We start from the raw sequence: 21,149 nt of genomic DNA on the forward strand, positions 1-21,149 counted from the left end.
CCTGTGCCACACTAGCCACGATGGAAGAAATTGTCTTGTTTTTTAGCTCTGCGAAATATGCGAAGTGTAGTATTAGCATGAGTATTAGCAGTGAATGGTTTCAGATTTACCCCCACACAGTTTATGTAATGGTATGGCCCTGATGTGTGTGTGTAGTTGAAGATGTTGCCTTTGCCTGTGTGCGCGCTGGTGTTGGAGAGAATAAAGTAGCCCGCAGTGCGTGTATTAATAGCGACAAAAAGCAAAAATTACAGCACGAAGTTCGCCCAACTTTAAAATTATTTTGAGGTGGGAAGGGGCCGTCATCGCAGCTTGCTCTTATGGTTTACATGCTTTATGATGTCCTCCACCATTCAGAGGAATGTGTGAGTACGAGAGAGATCTCAGGTCTGGTGGGAGCAACAACTGACCACTTTCCTCCTCTGTGTTTCCTCTGATGTTGTTTACCGCATCGGCATCTCCACACACGCTCTTCTTTCTGTCATTAAACCGCGGAGAAGCGTCACATTGTCGCAAGTTTAGTGATGTTTAGAACGAAATGCCTCAATAAATCCGATCTGCCTGTTTACATGACAGTCACATTGTCCATTATACGATCTATATCTGATTTATTTCCACATATGCCTGAAACCGATCTCTGAATATCCGAATGCATGTGTTTTTTTTTCGTGTTTACACGGTCATAGAACAGATCTGGGGCCTCATGTACGAAGAGTTGTGTGGAAATCTTACTAAAACATTGCGTACGCACAAAGCTGTAAATGTGCGTACGCAGAAAAAAATTCAGATGTATGAAACACTGCGTACGCCGAATCTCACGCATATTCTTTTGTACATCCGAATGAACGTAAAATTGAGAGCAACATGCACGAGCACAAAACCCCTCCCTGCCTCCTCCCCCGTATGAATATGCTAATGACTATGCTAATGGGAAAACCCAACGAAAAAGCAATGGCAAAAGCAAGCAAAAAGAGAAACTTTGAACAGAATGTGAATTGGAGGTGCTGCTTTCGGAGGTAGACCGGAGAAAAGCGGTGTTATTTGCAAGTTTGTCCTCCGGAATTAACAACAAAAGAAAAAAATAGAGTGGGAGAGTTTAGCTTATGCGGTTAACACAGTTGAGTCTGAACATCGCACTGAGTGAATTAAGAAAGAAATAGTGTGATTTATAGGTCTAAAATGTTGCGGCACTTTTAACAGTCTCAGTGGCGCAGCTCGTAAAATGCAGGTCAACATGTTTTGACACGATCGAGCATGAACTCGGTTCGAAACCAGCGTCTTGAGTAACTCCTTCTTTTTTTCCCCGCTACATATCAGATTTTGCCAACTATTTATCACGAGAAAGACAAGTAGGAATCATTAAGTTTGTGCATCATATTTTATTTGCACATTTATTGAATGGAAATGTTTCTGATTCACGCATGCAAATTCATCTTCAGATAGTGTCTTTATAGCAATGTGCGTGCAGTAGATAGCTCAGATTACATTGGGAAAACAGGCGACCGCTGCAAATTGTGCTTTAATGTTTAGCTGCTCAACTGTATGATATGGAAACCTTATATACCTGCTAGATAAACTCGTCTCATACAGCTGCCATTGCAAGGCTCAGACACTTTGTAGAGAGCAATTTAAACACAACTGCCTCTAGGAGTCGCCAATGGAAATAAAACAGACACGCACAAAAAAATGTGCGTACGCCAGCCAAGAAGCTGGCGTGGAGCTGCGCACATTCCCACGTTCAGTTCATCGTTAGTAAATCCAAACGTGAGCGATTCTGAGCGTGAAACCTGGCGTACGCAAATTTTTTGTGCGTACGCAGCTTTGATACATGAGGCCCCTGATCTGTGTCACATATGAGCAAAAAATCGGAATTGGGACACTTTTAACTGGCAGTATAAACGGGGCCTAAGTTTTAGGAACAACAAATAATAACTTGACTTCTAGTTGATCATTTAGTATCAGAAGTGGCATATATGAAAGGCAAAGGCCTCTAGGTTACACTTATTTTACCACAATAAAATATGATCATGCCTTGATTGTTAATGATTTAATTAAAACAGTAAGTCTTGTCACTGAAGCCAGCAGGGGGCACTCACCCTGAGGTCTGTGTGAGTCCTAATGACCCAGTATAGTGAAGGGGACACTATACTGTCAGTGAGCGCCATCTTTCAGATGATATGTTAAACCCAGTTCTGACTTTCTGAGGTCATTAAAAATCCCATGGCACTTCTGATAAAGAGTAGGGGGGTAACCCCGGTGTCCTGGCCAAATTTCCTCCACCTTCCTTTACCCATCATGGCCTCCCAATCATCCCCATTCACCAAATTTGCTCTATCACTGTCTCTCCATCCACCAATAGCTAGTGTGTGGTGAGCGCACTGGTGCCGTTGTCCTGTGGCTGCCGTAATATCATCCAAGTGGATGTTGCACACTGGTGGTGGAGTGGGGAGAACCACCCCTCATGATTGCGAAGCACTTTTTGTGTATGGGCAAACATGATAAATGTGCTATATAAATACACATTACTTACTTACTAGTTATATATGTATACATATGAATGTAGAGTTTAAGTTTACAGTCATATAAACAAGGTTGGGGTTTCTTAACATTAGCAACTTTAACATTAACAGCAACTTCAATGTTAATTACTCTGAACTGGTGTGTATGTTAAACTGCACGTCCATGGGTTGAAACAAGCGCTGTTTATTTTAGTGTCACCTTTGATATATCGTATTCAATTTCGAGTTATTTTTATTTGACAGTGCTTTTTTTTAATGAACATCATCATATACAGAACCGTACCAAAAACTTGTATACCAAAAACCAAACTGTGAGAAGTCTTGCAGCCCTAGTAACTAATGTACATTGCTTCCTAATACATGGCTCTCGCAGTACCAGGAAAAACGACAGCATGGCTAAGATGCTTCTCATGCAGATCTCTTTCCATTCCTGCTCATCTCCAGGGAGGAAAACTCACATTCTCAGAGTTATGAAGGCTCGTGCTCTCATTCCCTCAAACCTCCTTCAGCCAGCGCTAAATTTAGAGCTCTGCAATAATGCAGCGGCTGAAACAACAGCGCCAGAGCCACGATCTGTCTTCTTCTCTGCCTGCTCTGTCTAGCAGATATAAAAATAGCTCTAAACCCAGCATCAAAGTGTCCTGGAGAGATCCTGCTAGCAGAAACTGAGAAACACCACAACTGCTTTATCCATTCAGAATGCCAAAACTGCCTTTTTACTGAAAGCCAATCACAAGCAAGAGGATATTGATCTGAAATTAAACTGTCTGTAGTAAAGTTCATAATTTAGCTTCATTAGTCTGATTATAAAAAGTCTGCAATAATTTAAATGTCGGTGTGCATGTAAATGTTATAAAGTGAAAGTATTAAATGTGCGTTATTGTCCCCTTTCACACATACAAACTTTCAGACAAACAAACAAATGCTTTTCTTACACTGTAAAACCCAACAAACAACTTTTCAATTGAAATGAGTGAAGTTAACTCAAAACTGACTGAAAGTTACCTCTACTCATTTGAAAAGAGTTTTGAACTCAGTGTTGAAGGTAATGAGTTAATTAAATGCCTCATTACTTCAACTTAAATGGAGTAAGTTTACAGTACTCGTATAGATTAGTTTAACTCAAATGGTTTGTAGCAATCGGTTTCCTTAAACGGTTTGAGTTGCCTTAACTTATTGGGCTTTACAGTACTCAGTTGGTTTGAGATCTTTTCATTTATTGGGTTTTACTGTGCTCAAATTGCTTCATTTACTCAAATGGATTAAGTTCACAGTACTCAATATGATTCGTTTTTTAACTTAAATGGTTTGTTGCAATCGGTTTCCTTAAATGGTTTGAGTTACCTTAACTTTTTGGGTTTTACAGTGTACTTAAAGCTTTTGTTTTGTATCCAAATATCTAAAAATTAATAAATCAAGAAGCATTTTCTAGACAAGCAAAAAATATTGTCTTGTTTACAGAAATAATGAGTCAATCCACTTAAACTCTGCAGACCCGGTACCGGGTCCGTGACGTCATCGACTTTGACTTTCAGATTTAAAGGGCTAGCGTTGCCCCAGACCCCCATAAGTGGTGTCGTTTGAAAGTGTAGAATCTATATTTTATGCACATATGCATCACTTTGGTTTTTATTCTACAGTATAAAAGTTATTTACACTTAATTACAGAGTATTTTGGATACCTGAGCTGGGTATTTCACATTGGTTCATTTTCATATTTTTAAATATGACACATGTACAAGTTATAGCTCAAATGAAAGCTCTTGCCGGTGCTCATACAGTTCTAGCATTCTTTTTACTGAATTATATTCATATGCCAAACAGTTGTTGAATGAATTGTGGTGTTTCCATGGCGCAGAAATGAAAACAATACATTTATGATCAATAAGCAGCCCCAGATAGCACAGACAGCTGTCATCTGTTACATTATGCTGTGTGCTTCAGGGCCATTCTCCTCTGTTTTTGAGGTGATGTGCATAAGTAATGCTTTTATATGTCTGATGTGGACCAAATACAGTGAATTATGTTTGAGCAAACAAAAGAATAGTGAAATATGAAAACAATGATCGCTCCCTGTGGCTTGTATAGCACCTCTCATCAGTTGGAATACAATAACTTTTGCATAGATTATGGTGGAGACATTTGTCTTTATTCCTATGATTACAGACATGTGCAGGAACCACCATCACTAATTACAGCGCGCTAGACCACACAGAACCTAAAAGGTACACTTTCAAATCTGAGTTAATAAAAAAACAAGTACAGAAAGCGCCTCTTTTTTTAGGTGTTTATTATAACACAGACGACATATACAGTTATTTCAAACACTTTCAATAGTGTTTTATGAAAATGCAAAGGGTTTTCTTTAAAATTATACCAAATTTTTGCATTTACACCTCTGCATGTGGATTTGGGAAGCTTTTAAATTTGGGTAGGCAAAATCCAGGCGGAAATCCCCAAATAGCAGCAGAGTTTAAGTGGTTAAAGCAAGTTTTTCCTTAAAACAAGCTACATAATCTACCGATGGGGTGAACTAAATAATCTTGTTTTTGCTTCGAAACAAGATTATTTTACTTACCCCATTGGCAGATTATTCATCTTGTTTTAAAGGTGCTGTATGTAAGTTTCTGACTCTTCTAAAGCATGAAAATACCATATGTTTGCAGATTTTTCAGAAACGTGCTTAGTGAACGTTCTTGTTTATCTGAAAAACAATACTGAAGTCAGATATTCTGCTTTGAAAATTTGCGTTACGTGCAGGAACGTCTGACTTTGTTTTGGTCATTTAACCTGCCCAATACCAGTTTAGCCAATTATATTTCAGCACCCTGGGTTGGCTTGGTGGAAAACAGCATATTTCATTAATTCAGTCATGAAGGCTCTCAAAGTATGCATCTGCAACCAAGATGCAACCTCCGGTGGACAGTAGCAGACTCCGAAATGAGAAGCAGATTCAGAGTTCCACATGAGGTGGTTATTAATTAGCAAATAATATAAATATTATGAACGTAAACATTAGGTGAGCAGGTTACATTGTAACCCCGTGTCCTAACAACACGCTACATGAGATTTGCAATGATAAGCAGTTTGATTGTTTGCACCAGACGAAACAACAGAAATGTAAATTCAGCCATTCAGAAGCACAGAATAGTGCACTCACTGCACTCCAGCGAAATGGTAACGTTTATAATCTAATTGATACATATTAAACCTCTTTAACATTATTAAATGTAGATGCGGAATCACTGATATGTGTTGGCTTGCACTGAGACACAGTTCTAGAGTTCAATTTTAAACTGTTTCTTTTATTTTCCAGATCTGAGGTGAACTATCTGCTGCTGCTTTCAGTAGTATGGCAATAAATGTCACGTGTAAGGGCATTCAAACTGACATTATCAGCATTTAACACTGAATAAAGCACATGATGAAATAAAAGTTGTTTTTAAAATATTAATTTCTGGTGTTGGCTAGGACAAAAACTCATTTTAATATGGAAAATATTCCTTTTTTCACTTGTCGTTGCTTTTATTCGGTTTAAACCAGCCTTTAGGCTCAATAGTCAAGCACACTCCTGTTGGTGTCATCAATCTGGCAACCTGCACTTGTGTGTGTTTTGAACCAGGATTGCAATACCTAGTTCAACCACTGGGTGTCAAACTTACAGTACATACAGCACCTTTAAGTTAAACCTCACATAATTCTGATTTCTTATTTCTGAAAACCAGATCATATTTTTGCTCATCTTGAAAATGTATCTTGATTTAAAGGGTCACGAAACACCAAAGCACATTTTTTGAGCTGTTGACAGTCGTATATGTGTCCCACACTGCTAAAAACACTATTAGGACACCTATATTTCACTAAAAAGTGAAAATTGGTTGTTTTTGCAATATTTCAAGTAAATTCGTACTTCCGGTTTGAAACGAATTTTTGAAGCTGCATCACGGTCATGACATAATAGCGTGTATTCCAGTGTGCAGACTGGACGTCTGTACCAGAGTGTGTCTTATTATGTCTTACAGTGTGATGCATTAATGCATGAGTAAGGCTTAGTTCAAACCAATCAGCGCGCTCTATTGTGCAACTTCATTAATATTCATTACTGTCACCGTGTTTAGACGACAGAGACGCCACGTTGTGTTGGCAAAACAAGCGTGAAGTGTTGCTTTTATAGTTTGCTGCAGTTAAGTTTCGTTTTCATTTTCTCTCTGTGAGAGTTCAGACTCACGTGTGGATTAACAGTGTACGCGACGCTTGACAACAATAACTTACGTGTCTAAGGAGGAACATTGTTTACCTGAGAGCTGTTCTCATCTGCAAACGCTGAGATCCGGATTCGCTTGTAGTATTCTCCTAATAAAGACGCGGCTCTAGTTGCTGGTGATTGTCCTGTCTCTACAGATTTGGTAAGTGAGCGACCAGTGCTCTTTGTTTATTCAGTTTGTTCGTATCGAACTAAGTTAACTATTGCACCGCGTGTAAACATGTTAGCACTACAACCAAACTTTAACCTCGTGTAGGGTTTTTACCGCATTTAGTGACCGGAATAACACGCGCGGCTTTCTGACGCTACCTGCCGTGTGCATCTAAGTTTCCGGGAAATGCGGAGTTTTTTTTTTCTCTCATTCGCCGTGCGGTATCAAACATTGCATGAAAAATACACGCTTAGAGCAGTTCCTCGAATCAAATATCTTGTTTGTCGCGAGGGGCATGAATGAATTCCCTGAATGAAAGAGCCAAACTGCAGTTAAAGTCCAACATTTAATAATTTGGCAAATAATTCGACTACAGATGTCCATGTAGGTTAAACACCATCACTTTCTACTGTGTGTGTGTATTTTGACTCGCGCGTGCCCAAATAGACACTCCCACACCCTCCCACTTTAGTTCCTCCGACACTCCCCCATAAACAGAGCTGAACACGCCCACTTTTCTGACTTTTTCCAAAGTAGAGGTGTGAAAACACCCTGCTGAAACGAGCTGCTGAAGCCCTTTAAGTACTTATAGATTTTTGGACTAGAAACACAACAAAAAGCATTTTTTGCTGTGCAGTAAATTGCTATGAAGAAATAATGTGTGAACAGGCCCTTTTTAAAAACAACACACAACAGAAAATGAATTAATTCTTGAATGAGAAGTTAAACGTTAACAGTCTGATATATATCACAGTAAGAGAATTTTTTTGTTGTTGCACCTTCCATTTCATGCCGACTTGAAATAAATGCTTTACCTTTGTTCTGTTCTCAATTTCGTAGACAGTGAGCTGCATGGGAATGTTAAAACTGTGGAGAATATTCCCGCCAAACACCAGGGTGTCCTCTGGAGTGTAGACGGCATGAATCCAGCCTACAGAAACACATACGAGAGAACAAAACCATTTGTATTTCATAGATTTATTTGTGCATTTTTTTTCAGCATTGGCTCTGGAAGTATATTTCTCATAGGATTTTTAGAAAGTATTCATTAAAGCATTTTATTAATGTATTTTATGAATGTAAATGATTCCTTGCAAATTGAGAGGAGTCAGCACTAAAGTTAGGGATGCATTAATGTTTAGTTTTCAGATGAAAGCGAAAGTGGAACTAACAAGTAAATAAGTGGCATTACTGCTGTGCATTGTACTCATTCAATTACTATTATTATTATTTTTTTTAGTCTAGCATTTTTTCTTCGGAACTGTCAAGCCCTAAACTAGACGCATTGGTTTAACCTCAGCACAACTAAAACCATAATAACCAAGAAGTAGGTAGCACATCATTATTGTTGATGTAACTAGCTAATGTATTTATTTTGTTTTATTTATTTATTAATTTGAAAGTATTTATGTATTTATCTCAAATTGTACTATTATCATTATTTTTGTTTTATTGTTAATATATATATTTTTTTATTGCTCCGTCTTCTGTTATATGTTTTACAAGAAAAGTGGCTATGTGTTTGTATGGGTTTTGGGGTTAAATGTTTACAAAAGTGTTCAACAAAAGAAAAAAGCAGAAATTGGACATTTGTATACAACGATTGCTTTCCACTTGTGTTCAATAAATAAAGTTTATAAAAAAATAAATTAAAAAAACGGGTGATTTTGCTCACATTTTAAGATTATAAGGCTGAACGACATGAAATGCCATCAGTCTACTGAGATTTACCAGTATTTTTCTGTTGCAATCGGGATATCATAATAATTAACCCTGAAAAACAAAGCAAACACTACCAGATTGATCAGCTGTAGTATACGAAAAGAAAATGCTGAGTTTGTCTCGTCTAAAGGCTTATTCTGTCGCCATCTTGTGGCTGAACGTCAACTATCTTTGCTCTGCTCAGTATGACAGGCTGATGGTCACCGACCTGCTGAATCTCCAAAGTGCTAAATATTTAAAATAGGCTCTATCCTTATAAATAAACTGCATAGTTGCAATCTAAACAACTACATTCTCCTCTAAAAAAGCCTCAAAAGTACATGATGTTGTCCAACAGCTGCAATATTTGTCAAACTGTAGTGAGTAGTTTAGTCCCTCTTTAGTCCTAGTGTGGGCGGAGAAATACACAAGGGTTAAGAGGCAGTACGAGGGCTGATATTGCTTTAATAATGGCATGGCTATCAGCCAATCAGATTCGAAAACCAGACAGAACTGGTGTATAAATAATATTATGGCAAGCTATAGCTTCAAACATTGGTATAAAGCTATTTCAATCATCAATAAATGTTCATTGTGATATAATGGCAATAACAATTTCAATAGAATAATCAACAGTTGTATTTTTTGTCATAATCGCGCAGCCCTAATATACACGACTGTTTTGTGTTATATATGTGCACAGCTTACCTGATGGGATGAAGAAGGTGTATCCCTGCTTCAGCTCGACTCTCTGGCATCCGTCTGCTCGGTCACCCAGAAAGATGTCGCTCTGTTTGCCTGACAAAACCCAGTCCTCATACAGAGACAGGTTGTGTGCGTTTGGAGGAATCAGCCAGAAGACCTGCAGAACAGCAGACACAGTGAAACAGGTGCCATTACAAACTGGGATATGAGCACTGGTAGTTATTGTTAATGTGCAAATAATTTTTCAATTCAATTTTGTTTATAATAAACCAAATTAAACCAGCCTAAGCTGTTCGGCTGGTTTTAGAGGGGTTTTGGCTACTTGCAGGCTGGTTTCCAGCCAATTTCATCTTGGTCTTTGCTGGTCAGGCTGAAAAATGACCAGCTAAAACCAGCTTGACCAGCCTGGTTTAAGCTAGACATAGCTGGTTTTGGCTGAGTAGGCTGGTCAAGCTGGTTTTAGCTGGTCATCTCCCAGCCAGACCAGGCTGAAAATGGCTGGATACCAGCCTGGAAGTAGCCAAAACCCCTCTAAAACCAGCCTAGTTGACCAGCCTAGGCTGGTTTAAGCTGTTTTTTTTCAGTAGGGATGCACTTTAAAACAACACAGTTTACCAAAGTGCTAACAAACAGTAAAACAAAGCATAACACATACTTCAAAACACAAATAAATAAACATAACATCTCACGCTGTGTTAAACACTAGGTAACTGTTTGCCACATCTAGCACGAGAGCTTCTGTTTAATCCTTCATATAATCGCCAGATGCTGTCCGCCGTGCAAGTGGCAGCTATATGTCAAATTTAACATCACGTACACCATCGCAAACGGGCTTACACTGAGTAAACTAATATCGCTACTCATGATAAGTATTGCTATTAACATGACGTATGCATATAATAAGGTACAGTATATGTCAAAAGCATCAGTGCAATATCAGACAGCACCCGTGAGAACAGCACAGTTATACCGTTAACAGATTCATTCATGTCAAGCAGTGCGTGCTGGGCCGGTGAGCAGTCTGTGTATCTTTTGCTCACTCAATTCTGTTATAAAATCTATTTTCTTGTGATAACGGGATTTCGTTGAGACATATTTTCCTCACGCTTGCATATATATTTTTTTTGCTTGTTACTTTGATTACTGTTGACTTCAAATGCAATAAATAGGCTATGTTTGTATAACACTTGTAGTAACGGTGGTTATAATTGGTGGGTGCGACTAGATTTTGGCTGATGCGCCTAAATTTTTAAAGTTAGGAGCACCGGTGCTACCAAGTAAAAAGGTTAATTTCGAGCCCTTTATTGTTCATAATTAGTTTATGTTAGTAAATATTAATATTAATGATTGAAAACTCACTGTAAAGTGTGACCCACATTTCGAAGCACATTTTCATACTTTACATTTCGTTTTAAATTCATGTTTCTTCATTTTTGGTCTTTGCTAATAAAAGTAACTGCTAAAATTGCGCAATAAAAAGTTGCATTCATTAATACAAATGCACAAGAATAGCTGTTAAACAAACGGTCTCAGATATTTGGACCCCACTGTATGTCTAAAAAAGGCAGTAAGCTGATAACCTCGCTTCTTTCTTGAACATGAAATTGGTTCAATTCTCTGGTGAAAACAGGAGGATTACATAAGAGGAGAAAACTCCCACAACTGTTCCTAGAAGTTCCTTCAGTCATACAGTGCATGTGTCAAGCTCATCTTTCTTGCACATGCCAGCGCTCTTGTTTGACCTTTCAGAGCGGATATTATCTGATACCCTCCAGCAAACGCGCACACACACACACACACACAAGCATCATTTCTGCTGACACTGCGGCCCCAGCAGGGATGCAACAATGCAAACAGGGAAGAGATTCATTTACAGGGCCTCCAGACACCTGATCTTCACAGATACAGACAAACACAATCCTGCAGCGCACAAAACTAGTTTAAAAGAGCAGGGAACAGAGAAGAAAACCTTGGTGGTGCACAAGGCTGTTGCTAAGGTGTTCACAGAAATCCCACTCTATGCAAAATGTCAAATTCCCTGACTAAAAACTGCATTTTCATGACCTCATTTTTCACTTAAAGGTGCTGTGTGTACATTTTTGACTCTTCTAAAGCATAAAAATGCCATATTATGTTTGCAGATATTTAAGAAAAGTGCCAAACATACTTGTTTATCTAAAAAGCAATGCTAAAGTCAGTTATTATGCTTTGAAAAATGTGCGTGTTTTGGCCTCTATAACCAGCCCGCTGCAAGTTTACACTATTACATTTCAATTAGGGATGCTCATAATAATCGATTAACTGTTAACCGAAGGATGCGCTGTAACCGATTAATGGTATCAGTTAGGGCTGGGCGATTTTTCAGATTTTTTCGATTACTTCGAATTTATGTTTTAAGATGCTTTAATTTTGAATCAAACCGAGAAATCGCGATTTTTAAAATATATATATATTTAATACATTATAATGGCACCAATGCGCTTTGGTTCACTCTCTGTATGAAGCAGGAAGCACACCAGAAGCGCCTCTCGGTGACGCGCCGCGCAGCACCACGCAGCGCCATGGATTTTAGAACTCTAAACAGGTTTCTATACACACACCGGCGCTGCCCAGCCACGATTCAGGATGCAGGTTATATTTTAGCCGTGCCACAGAGCGCCATCTGATTAGTGTCATGTTAAATATCATGCGAATGTGCGCGTTTGGTGTGTGATGGTTTAAACTGTCATGTGCACGCCGTGTTGCGGCGCTTCTGTTGTACGACCTGCTTGACTGCCTGTTAAAACATGAAGTCATGTAGGATTTTACTTGTTGCATTAGTCTGAGTCACGTCTGTGAGAATTTCAACATGTATAAAGGACGTAAAAGCGTGCCATGTGAAAAACCGCGCCGATCTTTTGGTTTGAACACGAGCAGAGGTGAGGGCATGCAGCAGTCAAAAATGAAAGTACCTGCCCCCATGACATCATTTAGAGGACCTAGTTGAAAACCAGACAGATCAGCCAGCATAATACAGAGAGTGGAACAAAGCTCATCAAATGATCGGTATTTAAAAGGGGGAAAAAAGAAAAATAGATTAAATATATTATTTTATATTAGACACACATCTGGTACTTGTATTTGCTCCTGCTATACGTCCACAACTTTACACATTGGGTTAAATTAGGCTTTACAGGTTTCATGTTCAGTCCTTTACTTCCACTGTATCTTTTTAAGAAAAAGGCAGCAGCTTTACAACCTGTCATTCAATCAGAAGACAAAGCCGAGCTGACAGCCAATCTTTCCTAGGCTCAGCAAAACTTGCAAAAAAAATCCCTCTGTATTCCTGCAACTGCAATATTTACACAAATATTTCTTATTCAAATCTTCAGCAAGGCTATTTAACTCGTGAATTTGTTTTACATTTATTTACACCTTGACCGATTTTTGTATGGCATGGCCATTAAAAATACAACGTTCCTTAACCAGATGGCTTTTTAAGTTACTTTTAAAGAGAATGTTTCTACAGTCATGTTGTTGTAATGCTTTGAGAAAACTAATAACACAATAACAAAAAAAAATCTAAATCGTGAATTGATCAAACTTTATAAAAAACCTAGATTTTTTTTTTTGCCAAATCGCCCAGCCCTAGTATCAGTAAAACGATTAAAAAATATTGTTTTATATACTTTTAGTTTAGCTGCATAAGGGGCCGGTCTAATGCGCTTTTTGCATTAAGAGGGGCGTCTTTTGAATGGTTTACTAACGGCGAACTTCTGCAAACTCAGCAATGACGTCACATTCACCGCGAGCGAATTAGCGGACGCATGGAGTATAAACCAGGCTTCAGAAAACAAATTAAACCTCCAAGCATTTCCCGCTTTTATGAACAACACTTCAAATACAATCTGAATATTCTTTAAAAAAAAAAAACTCTATAAATAATAAAACGAAATAATAAATAATTGTACTTCAAGAGTTCACACTTAGCTGATGATTGATTATAAAGCGTGTTTGGCATGCTGTCCTGGGAGAGAGCCCTGAGCTCATAAGATCCTTGAGCCCGGGGCTCCCTCCCGTTTGCAAGGCGAGAGGGGAGTTTGAGCTTAGGTAGATCTGGAGAACTCCCCTGCTGCAGTAGTTAATGAACAGATAGTGATTGCTCTTAAAAGATAACTACTTACTAGGAGCACGTCTATGGTGTTGATTTGGATTAGTCAATTAAGTTGCATGTTTTCGGACGGTGGGAGGAAACCAGGGAACCCGCAGGAAACCTACGTGAGCGCGGGGAGAACGTGTAAACTCTGGACAGAAACGTCAGCTGATTTGGTAAGGACTAGAACCAGTGACGTTCTTGCGGTAAGGCAACAGTGCTAACCAAAGGAGGAGGAGTAGGGGTGGAAGGGGGGATTCTTCAAATCGAAGATGGCTGTTATATGGAACTTAGGCTTACCTTCTGTCCTTTGAAGACATGATACCAAACCGATGTGCCGCCAAAGTCGATGTGGAAGTCAGTGAAGCAGCCTTTCACACTCATCAGACAGTATCTACAAGCAGACAGAAACAAGGAAAGTACAAGCGTGATTCGCAACATCTGCATAAATAGAGGAGAGCGATAAATCCCTAATGATCTTTCTAAATCCTGACCAAGAAATAGAGAAGAGATGGGAGTAACTACACCATGGGAATGTTCAACTCCCAACCTTAAAATTAATATTTCCTTTATAAGTGTCTACAGTGGAATTCCCCCTTCTCAATCAACAGCACTATCCCAGAACCGAGTGTTATTTTCAGCAGTAACTCAAGGCTCGGTTTCTCTTTTGTGGACAGAACATACTGAACTACAGTCATGGTTTGTTTGTTTTCTTTAATTGCAAAGAGATACAACTCAAAACATCAGTGGACATTAGTGACTTTTACAGCTTTTAAATTCCCTAATCAGGGATAAAAGAGGAAACACAAATGACTTCACAACAGAACAACATATCCCTTTGCATTATCTTACATCATTTATACCATTTTAGGTTATGGCATAGACATAAACTCCTTTAGCATGGAAAATATTTTTAATTGTAGCATATTGTTGACTCGATAGTTACGCTCGCGCCTGTTGGTGCGTCAATCTGGCAACTTGACTGTGGTTAAGTTAAAAAGTGTTCAGAAGTGCAATATCTAGTTCAACCACTGGGTGTCAGTCTTAAGGCTGATTTATACTTCCGCGTCAAGCACACACATATGCTATGGCGAAGCCTACGTTGGATGCATATCCCTCGCCGTGGCCATCGGCGTCGCTGACGTGCACCTTTCAAAAAATGTAACTACAGTCCAAAGACATGCGGTACAGGTGAATTGGGTAGGCTAAATTGTCCATAGTGTGTGTGTGTGTGTGGATGTTTCCCAGAATTGGGTTGCAGCTGGAAGGGCATCCGATGCGTAAAAACATGCTGGATAAGTTGGTGGTTCATTCCGCTGTGGGGACCCTGGATTAATAAAGGGAGTAAGCCAACAAGAAAATGAATGAATGACTGAATGAACGTCGCAGCGACGCATAGCGCAAGCTTTGTGATTGGTCAACTTGGAAGCGATGATGAGTGTGGGCGGGACCGAGAGCAGCGCGAGTCCGTTGGAGCGAGTGTTTACAAGTGTCGACTGTTTACAAGGAGCTCCGGATGGAGACTGTTGCTTTGTGTTTACCTTGAGGTTAAAGTTATTGCACGTCCACCGGTTCCTGCCTCAAAATGAGCAAGTTTGGTCCCTTATATCAGTTTTCTTCAGATAAAGCCGTCTCAACAACAGGACAGGGAAGCTATTTTCGGGTTGTGCATTTGTCATCTGCTTTGTAGCGAGGAGTAGAATTAATCAAACCCCAAACAGCCTCGTGTCTGGTTAAAATCTGCCCCACTGAGCCAGTAGCAGAAAAAAAGCAAAGGAATCTGTTAGCGCTAATGAGCAAAAAGGCATCGCTCACCGCGGGGCGTCTTGAACTGAAAGAAATTATCTGACATCAAACCCAGATGGCTGAGGCCTTGAGAAATTAAACTTCTAAATTTAGGGGTCACGAAAGTGTGGATCTGTTGTAACTGACAGGCTCATTATTACCAGACTTATACACATGTGATGGCTTTGCAAAGATGGCAAATGATGTCACTGGAGATGATGTCACTAGTCATGATGTCATTAGTGATACTGTCACTGGAAATGATGTCACTAGAGATGACGATGTCACTAAAGATGTCCACTGGAGATGATGTCATTAAATATGTTGTCACCAGAGATGATGTCATTGGAGATCTCACTGGAGATGATGTCACTGAGCATGTTGCCACTGGAGATGATGTCAATGAAGATGATGTCATTAAATATGTTGTCACTGGAGAGGATGTCATTGGCGATGTCACTGGAGATGATGTCACTGGGCATGTTGCCACTGATGTCATTAAATATGTCGTCACTGGAGATGTGGCTGCTGGTGATGATGATATTACAGATGTTGTCACTGGAGGTAAGGTCACTGGAGAAGGCACTGGAAATTATGTCACTAGAAAATGATGCCACTAGAGATGTTGTCACTGGAGATGATGTCACTGGAAATTATGTCACTAGCAAAAATGATGCCACAAGATATGGTCACTGGAGATGATGTCACTGGAGATGATTTCACTGGAGGTGATGCCACTATAGATGATGTCACTGTAGATGATGTCATTGAAGATATTGCCCACTGGAGGTGATGCCACTATAGATGATGTCACTGTAGATGATGTCATTAGAGATGTTGTCACTGGAGATGATTCCACTGGAGGTGATGCCACTATAGATGATGTCACTGTAGATGATGTCATTGAAGATATTGCCCACTGGAGGTGATGCCACTATAGATGATGTCACTGTAGATGATGTCATTGAAGATATTGCCCATTGGAGATGATTCCACTGGAGGTGATGCTACTATAGATGATGTCACTGTAGATGATGTCATTAGAGATGTTGTCACTGGAGATGATTCCACTGGAGGTGATGCCACTATAGATGATGTCACTGTAGATGATGTCACTGGAGATAATTCCACTGGAGGTGATGTCACTATAGATGTTGTCACTGGAGATGATGTCACTAGAGATGTTGTCACTGGAGATGGTGCCACTGTAAATTATGTCACTATAGATGATGTCACTAGAGATGAAATTACTGGGGATGGTGCCACTGGTGACGATGATATTGGAGATGATGTTACTGAAGATGATGTTACCGAAGAAGATGCCACTGAAAATGATGCCACTAGAGATGTTGCCACTAGAGATGATGTCATTAAAGATGATGCTATTGTAGATTATGTAACTGTAGATGATGTCATTGGAGATGTTGTCACTGGACATGATGTCATTGGAGATATTGCCACTGGAGAAGATTGCACTGAAGGTGATGTCACCTTAAATGTCGTCACTAGAGATGATGTCACAAGAGATGATGCTACTGGAGATGATGTCACTAGAGATGTTGTCACTAGAGATAATGCCACTGTAAATGATGTCACTATAGATGTTGTCATTAAAGATGAAGTACTGGAGATGATGTCACTAGAGATGATGCTACTGGAGATGATGTCACTAGAGATGTTGTCACTAGAGATGATGCTACTGGAGATGATGTCACTAGAGATGTTGTCACTAGAGATAATGCCACTGTAAATGATGTCACTATAGATGTTGTCATTAAAGATGAAGTACTGGAGATGATGTCACTAGAGATGATGCTACTGGAGATGATGTCACTAGAGATGATGCTACTGGAGATGATGTCACTAGAGATGATGCTACTGGAGATGATGTCACTAGAGATGATGCTACTGGAGATGATGTCACTAGAGATGATGCTACTGGAGATGATGTCACTAGAGATGTTGTCACTAGAGATAATGCCACTGTAAATGATGACACTATAGATGATGTCATTAAAGATGAAGTACTGGAGATGATGTCACTAGAGATGTTGTCACTAGAGATAATGCCACTGTAAATGATGACACTATAGATGATGTCATTAAAGATGAAGTACTGGAGATGATGTCACTAGAGATGTTGTCACTAGAGACTATGCCACTGTAAAGGATGACACTATAGATGATGTCATTAAAGATGAAGTACTGGAGATGATGTCACTAGAGATGTTGTCACTAGAGACTATGCCACTGTAAAGGATGACACTATAGATGATGTCATTAAAGATGAAGTACTGGAGATGATGTCACTAGAGATGATGCTACTGGAGATGATGTCACTAGAGATGATGCTACTGGAGATGATGTCACTAGAGATGATGCTACTGGAGATGATGTCACTAGAGATGATGCTACTGGAGATGATGTCACTAGAGATGTTGTCACTAGAGATAATGCCACTGTAAATGATGACACTATAGATGATGTCATTAAAGATGAAGTACTGGAGATGATGTCACTAGAGATGTTGTCACTAGAGATAATGCCACTGTAAATGATGACACTATAGATGATGTCATTAAAGATGAAGTACTGGAGATGATGTCACTAGAGATGTTGTCACTAGAGATAATGCCACTGTAAATGATGACACTATAGATGATGTCATTAATGATGAAATACTGGAGATGATGTCACTAGAGATGTTGTCACTAGAGATAATGCCACTGTAAATGATGACACTATAGATGATGTCATTAATGATGAAATACTGGAGATGATGTCACTAGAGATGTTGTCACTAGAGATAATGCCACTGTAAATGATGACACTATAGATGATGTCATTAAAGATGAAGTACTGGAGATGATGTCACTAGAGATGTTGTCACTAGAGACTATGCCACTGTAAAGGATGACACTATAGATGATGTCATTAAAGATGAAGTACTGGAGATGATGTCACTAGAGATGTTGTCACTAGAGACTATGCCACTGTAAAGGATGACACTATAGATGATGTCATTAAAGATGAAGTACTGGAGATGATGTCACTAGAGATGATGCTACTGGAGATGATGTCACTAGAGATGATGCTACTGGAGATGATGTCACAAGAGATGATGCTACTGGAGATGATGTCACTAGAGATGATGCTACTGGAGATGATGTCACTAGAGATGATGCTACTGGAGATGATGTCACTAGAGATGTTGTCACTAGAGATAATGCCACTGTAAATGATGACACTATAGATGATGTCATTAAAGATGAAGTACTGGAGATGATGTCACTAGAGATGATGCTACTGGAGATGATGTCACTAGAGATGATGCTACTGGAGATGATGTCACTAGAGATGATGCTACTGGAGATGATGTCACTAGAGATGATGCTACTGGAGATGATGTCACTAGAGATGATGCTACTGGAGATGATGTCACTAGAGATGATGCTACTGGAGATGATGTCACTAGAGATGTTGTCACTAGAGATAATGCCACTGTAAATGATGACACTATAGATGATGTCATTAAAGATGAAGTACTGGAGATGATGTCACTAGAGATGTTGTCACTAGAGATAATGCCACTGTAAATGATGACACTATAGATGATGTCATTAAAGATGAAGTACTGGAGATGATGTCACTAGAGATGTTGTCACTAGAGATAATGCCACTGTAAATGATGACACTATAGATGATGTCATTAAAGATGAAGTACTGGAGATGATGTCACTAGAGATGTTGTCACTAGAGATTATGCCACTGTAAATGATGACACTATAGATGATGTCATTAAAGATGAAGTACTGGAGATGATGTCACTAGAGATGTTGTCACTAGAGATTATGCCACTGTAAATGATGACACTATAGATGATGTCATTAAAGATGAAGTACTGGAGATGATGTCACTAGAGATGTTGTCACTAGAGTTGGTGCAAAAAACAAGCACTGCAGATCCAGATGTTTTTCAAATTAAAGTGAGGACAAACGTTATAGCCTCATGGACAGCAGGCTGCAGCAAGTTACTCTAGAGTAATATATCGCAACCTGAAACCTCAGAGGTCGCAGCCTATAATTAGAGCTCTTAGATGAAGAGTTATGAATTAATAATCAATGATTACATAGTATCCTCACAGAGACTAATAATGCAGAATTATTATACATTAAAATACTTTCCTAAAGCGTGCACAATGTAATTATAGTAAAAAAAAATAAAATTAAATAAAGAAATGATATTAATAGAGTTTTAATATCAATGAAATGTCCTTAAATTATTAATACAATTAAAATATAAATTCATTTAAAGTTGGTTTTAATGATTTTATTATCTTTAAATACTTAAATTTTTAATACAATATAAAGATTAGCAATTGAAAATGAACCCCATGAGAAATATATCAATAGAATTGCAATATTAATATATTACATACATATTTGTGTTAATATCTTTCAATATCAATAAAATATGATAAACAGTAGCATTAAAATATAGTTTTATGAAAAAACACATCTAATTATTAATAAACGTAACATAAAAAACGTATTTTTCCCCAATGGGAAACAGTAAGCAAATATAAATGAAATGATTATATATATATTGATTATATTAAATTATTATATATATATATATATATATATATATATATATATATATATATATATATATATATATATATATATATATATATATATATATATATATATATATATAATATGCATACATAAGATGTAAAAATGCTTACATGTATAATTAAACATTTAATATTTCTATAATAATCCTGACATCATCATTCATAGCTGTTTACCATTATCTCCACACTGCAAAAAAATTGTTCAAGTCCAAATATCAAAAAAATAGTCGAAAAATGTTTAAAAAATGAGCAAAAATATTGTCTTATTTTCATAAATAAGTCAAAGTCAAGTATGTTTCCCCCTAAAACAAGCAAAATAACCTGCCAATGGGGTAAGCAAAATAATGTCATGTAAAAAGGAAAAACAAGATTATTTTGCTTGTTTAAAGGAAAATTTCACTTCATTTTGGCATATTATTGCTTAAAACAAAACGATTTTTTGCTCGTCTAGAAAATGCTTCTTGATTAAAGATGTTTTAGATATTTGGACAATAAATAAGACAAAAAATCTAAGTAAGAATAGCATTTTTGCAGTGCTGCCAATTCTGTATTTATTCTCGTGCAGAATTGCATTGTCAGGTCACCTGAGCATCATCTCATAATCTTCAGCCATATAATACACACAAAATAACACGCTGTCCATCAATCAATCTGATCTCAATCAATATCAAATACCACTGCCATCCATTCAGCGGAGACCATGACGCGCAGAAAGCAGCCAAAACAAAACTATAACCTTGATGTGCATAACCTATAATATTCCTATAGCTATAACCTCCATGTTGCCAGATCAATACTAATAATACCACCTGCAGCATTAAGTAATGAAGAAAGGAAGATTTCCTTAATAATTAAAGCATCACCATAGACCACACAATCAAAAGTGCTCTTACCACACATGAATGACAGCACAACTAGCAAAGAAAGTTCACCAAAATACAGCAGGAGCAAGTACAACGCACACACATACCCAACAGTGCTTCATCCTGATCTGAGGCTCTTCTCTGCACAAGTAAAGCATTGGCAACCCAATTGACTTTACGAGCTGGATTTCTGCTTTTCTGAGGAGCTGCCTGCATGAGAGTGAGATGAGGACAGGAAGAGAGAGGGAGACTGGGCTTCTGCGTGCAGGAAATGCTCCTCTGCCCTGCTCTGATTGGCTGAGCTGGACTCATTGGGACACTGCAGCAGGATCCGCCTCTTCTCCGCATTAGAAAAGTGCTGCCTAGCAACCTGATGGAGTCGCAGCAGCT

General features: G+C 38.5%; 1 protein-coding gene across 9 annotated transcripts in view; it reads right to left on the reverse strand.

The window, feature by feature from the left end:
* Nucleotides 1–21,149, reverse strand: part of kdm2bb (lysine (K)-specific demethylase 2Bb) — an 81,478-nt gene that overhangs the window by 36,133 nt on the left and 24,196 nt on the right. For 7 of the 9 annotated variants that reach the window (NM_001423548.2, XM_087268757.1, XM_087268756.1 and 4 more), the window contains 3 exon segments: nt 7,750–7,865; nt 9,344–9,497; nt 13,773–13,866. In NM_001423548.2, coding sequence (NP_001410477.2) covers nt 7,750–7,865; nt 9,344–9,497; nt 13,773–13,866 — 364 coding nt within the window. 9 annotated transcript variants of the gene reach the window in all.

This window comes from Danio rerio, chromosome 10, assembly GCF_052040795.2.
Source record: "Danio rerio strain M-AB ecotype USA chromosome 10, GRCz13ab, whole genome shotgun sequence".
Classification (NCBI taxonomy): Eukaryota; Metazoa; Chordata; class Actinopteri; order Cypriniformes; family Danionidae; genus Danio; species Danio rerio.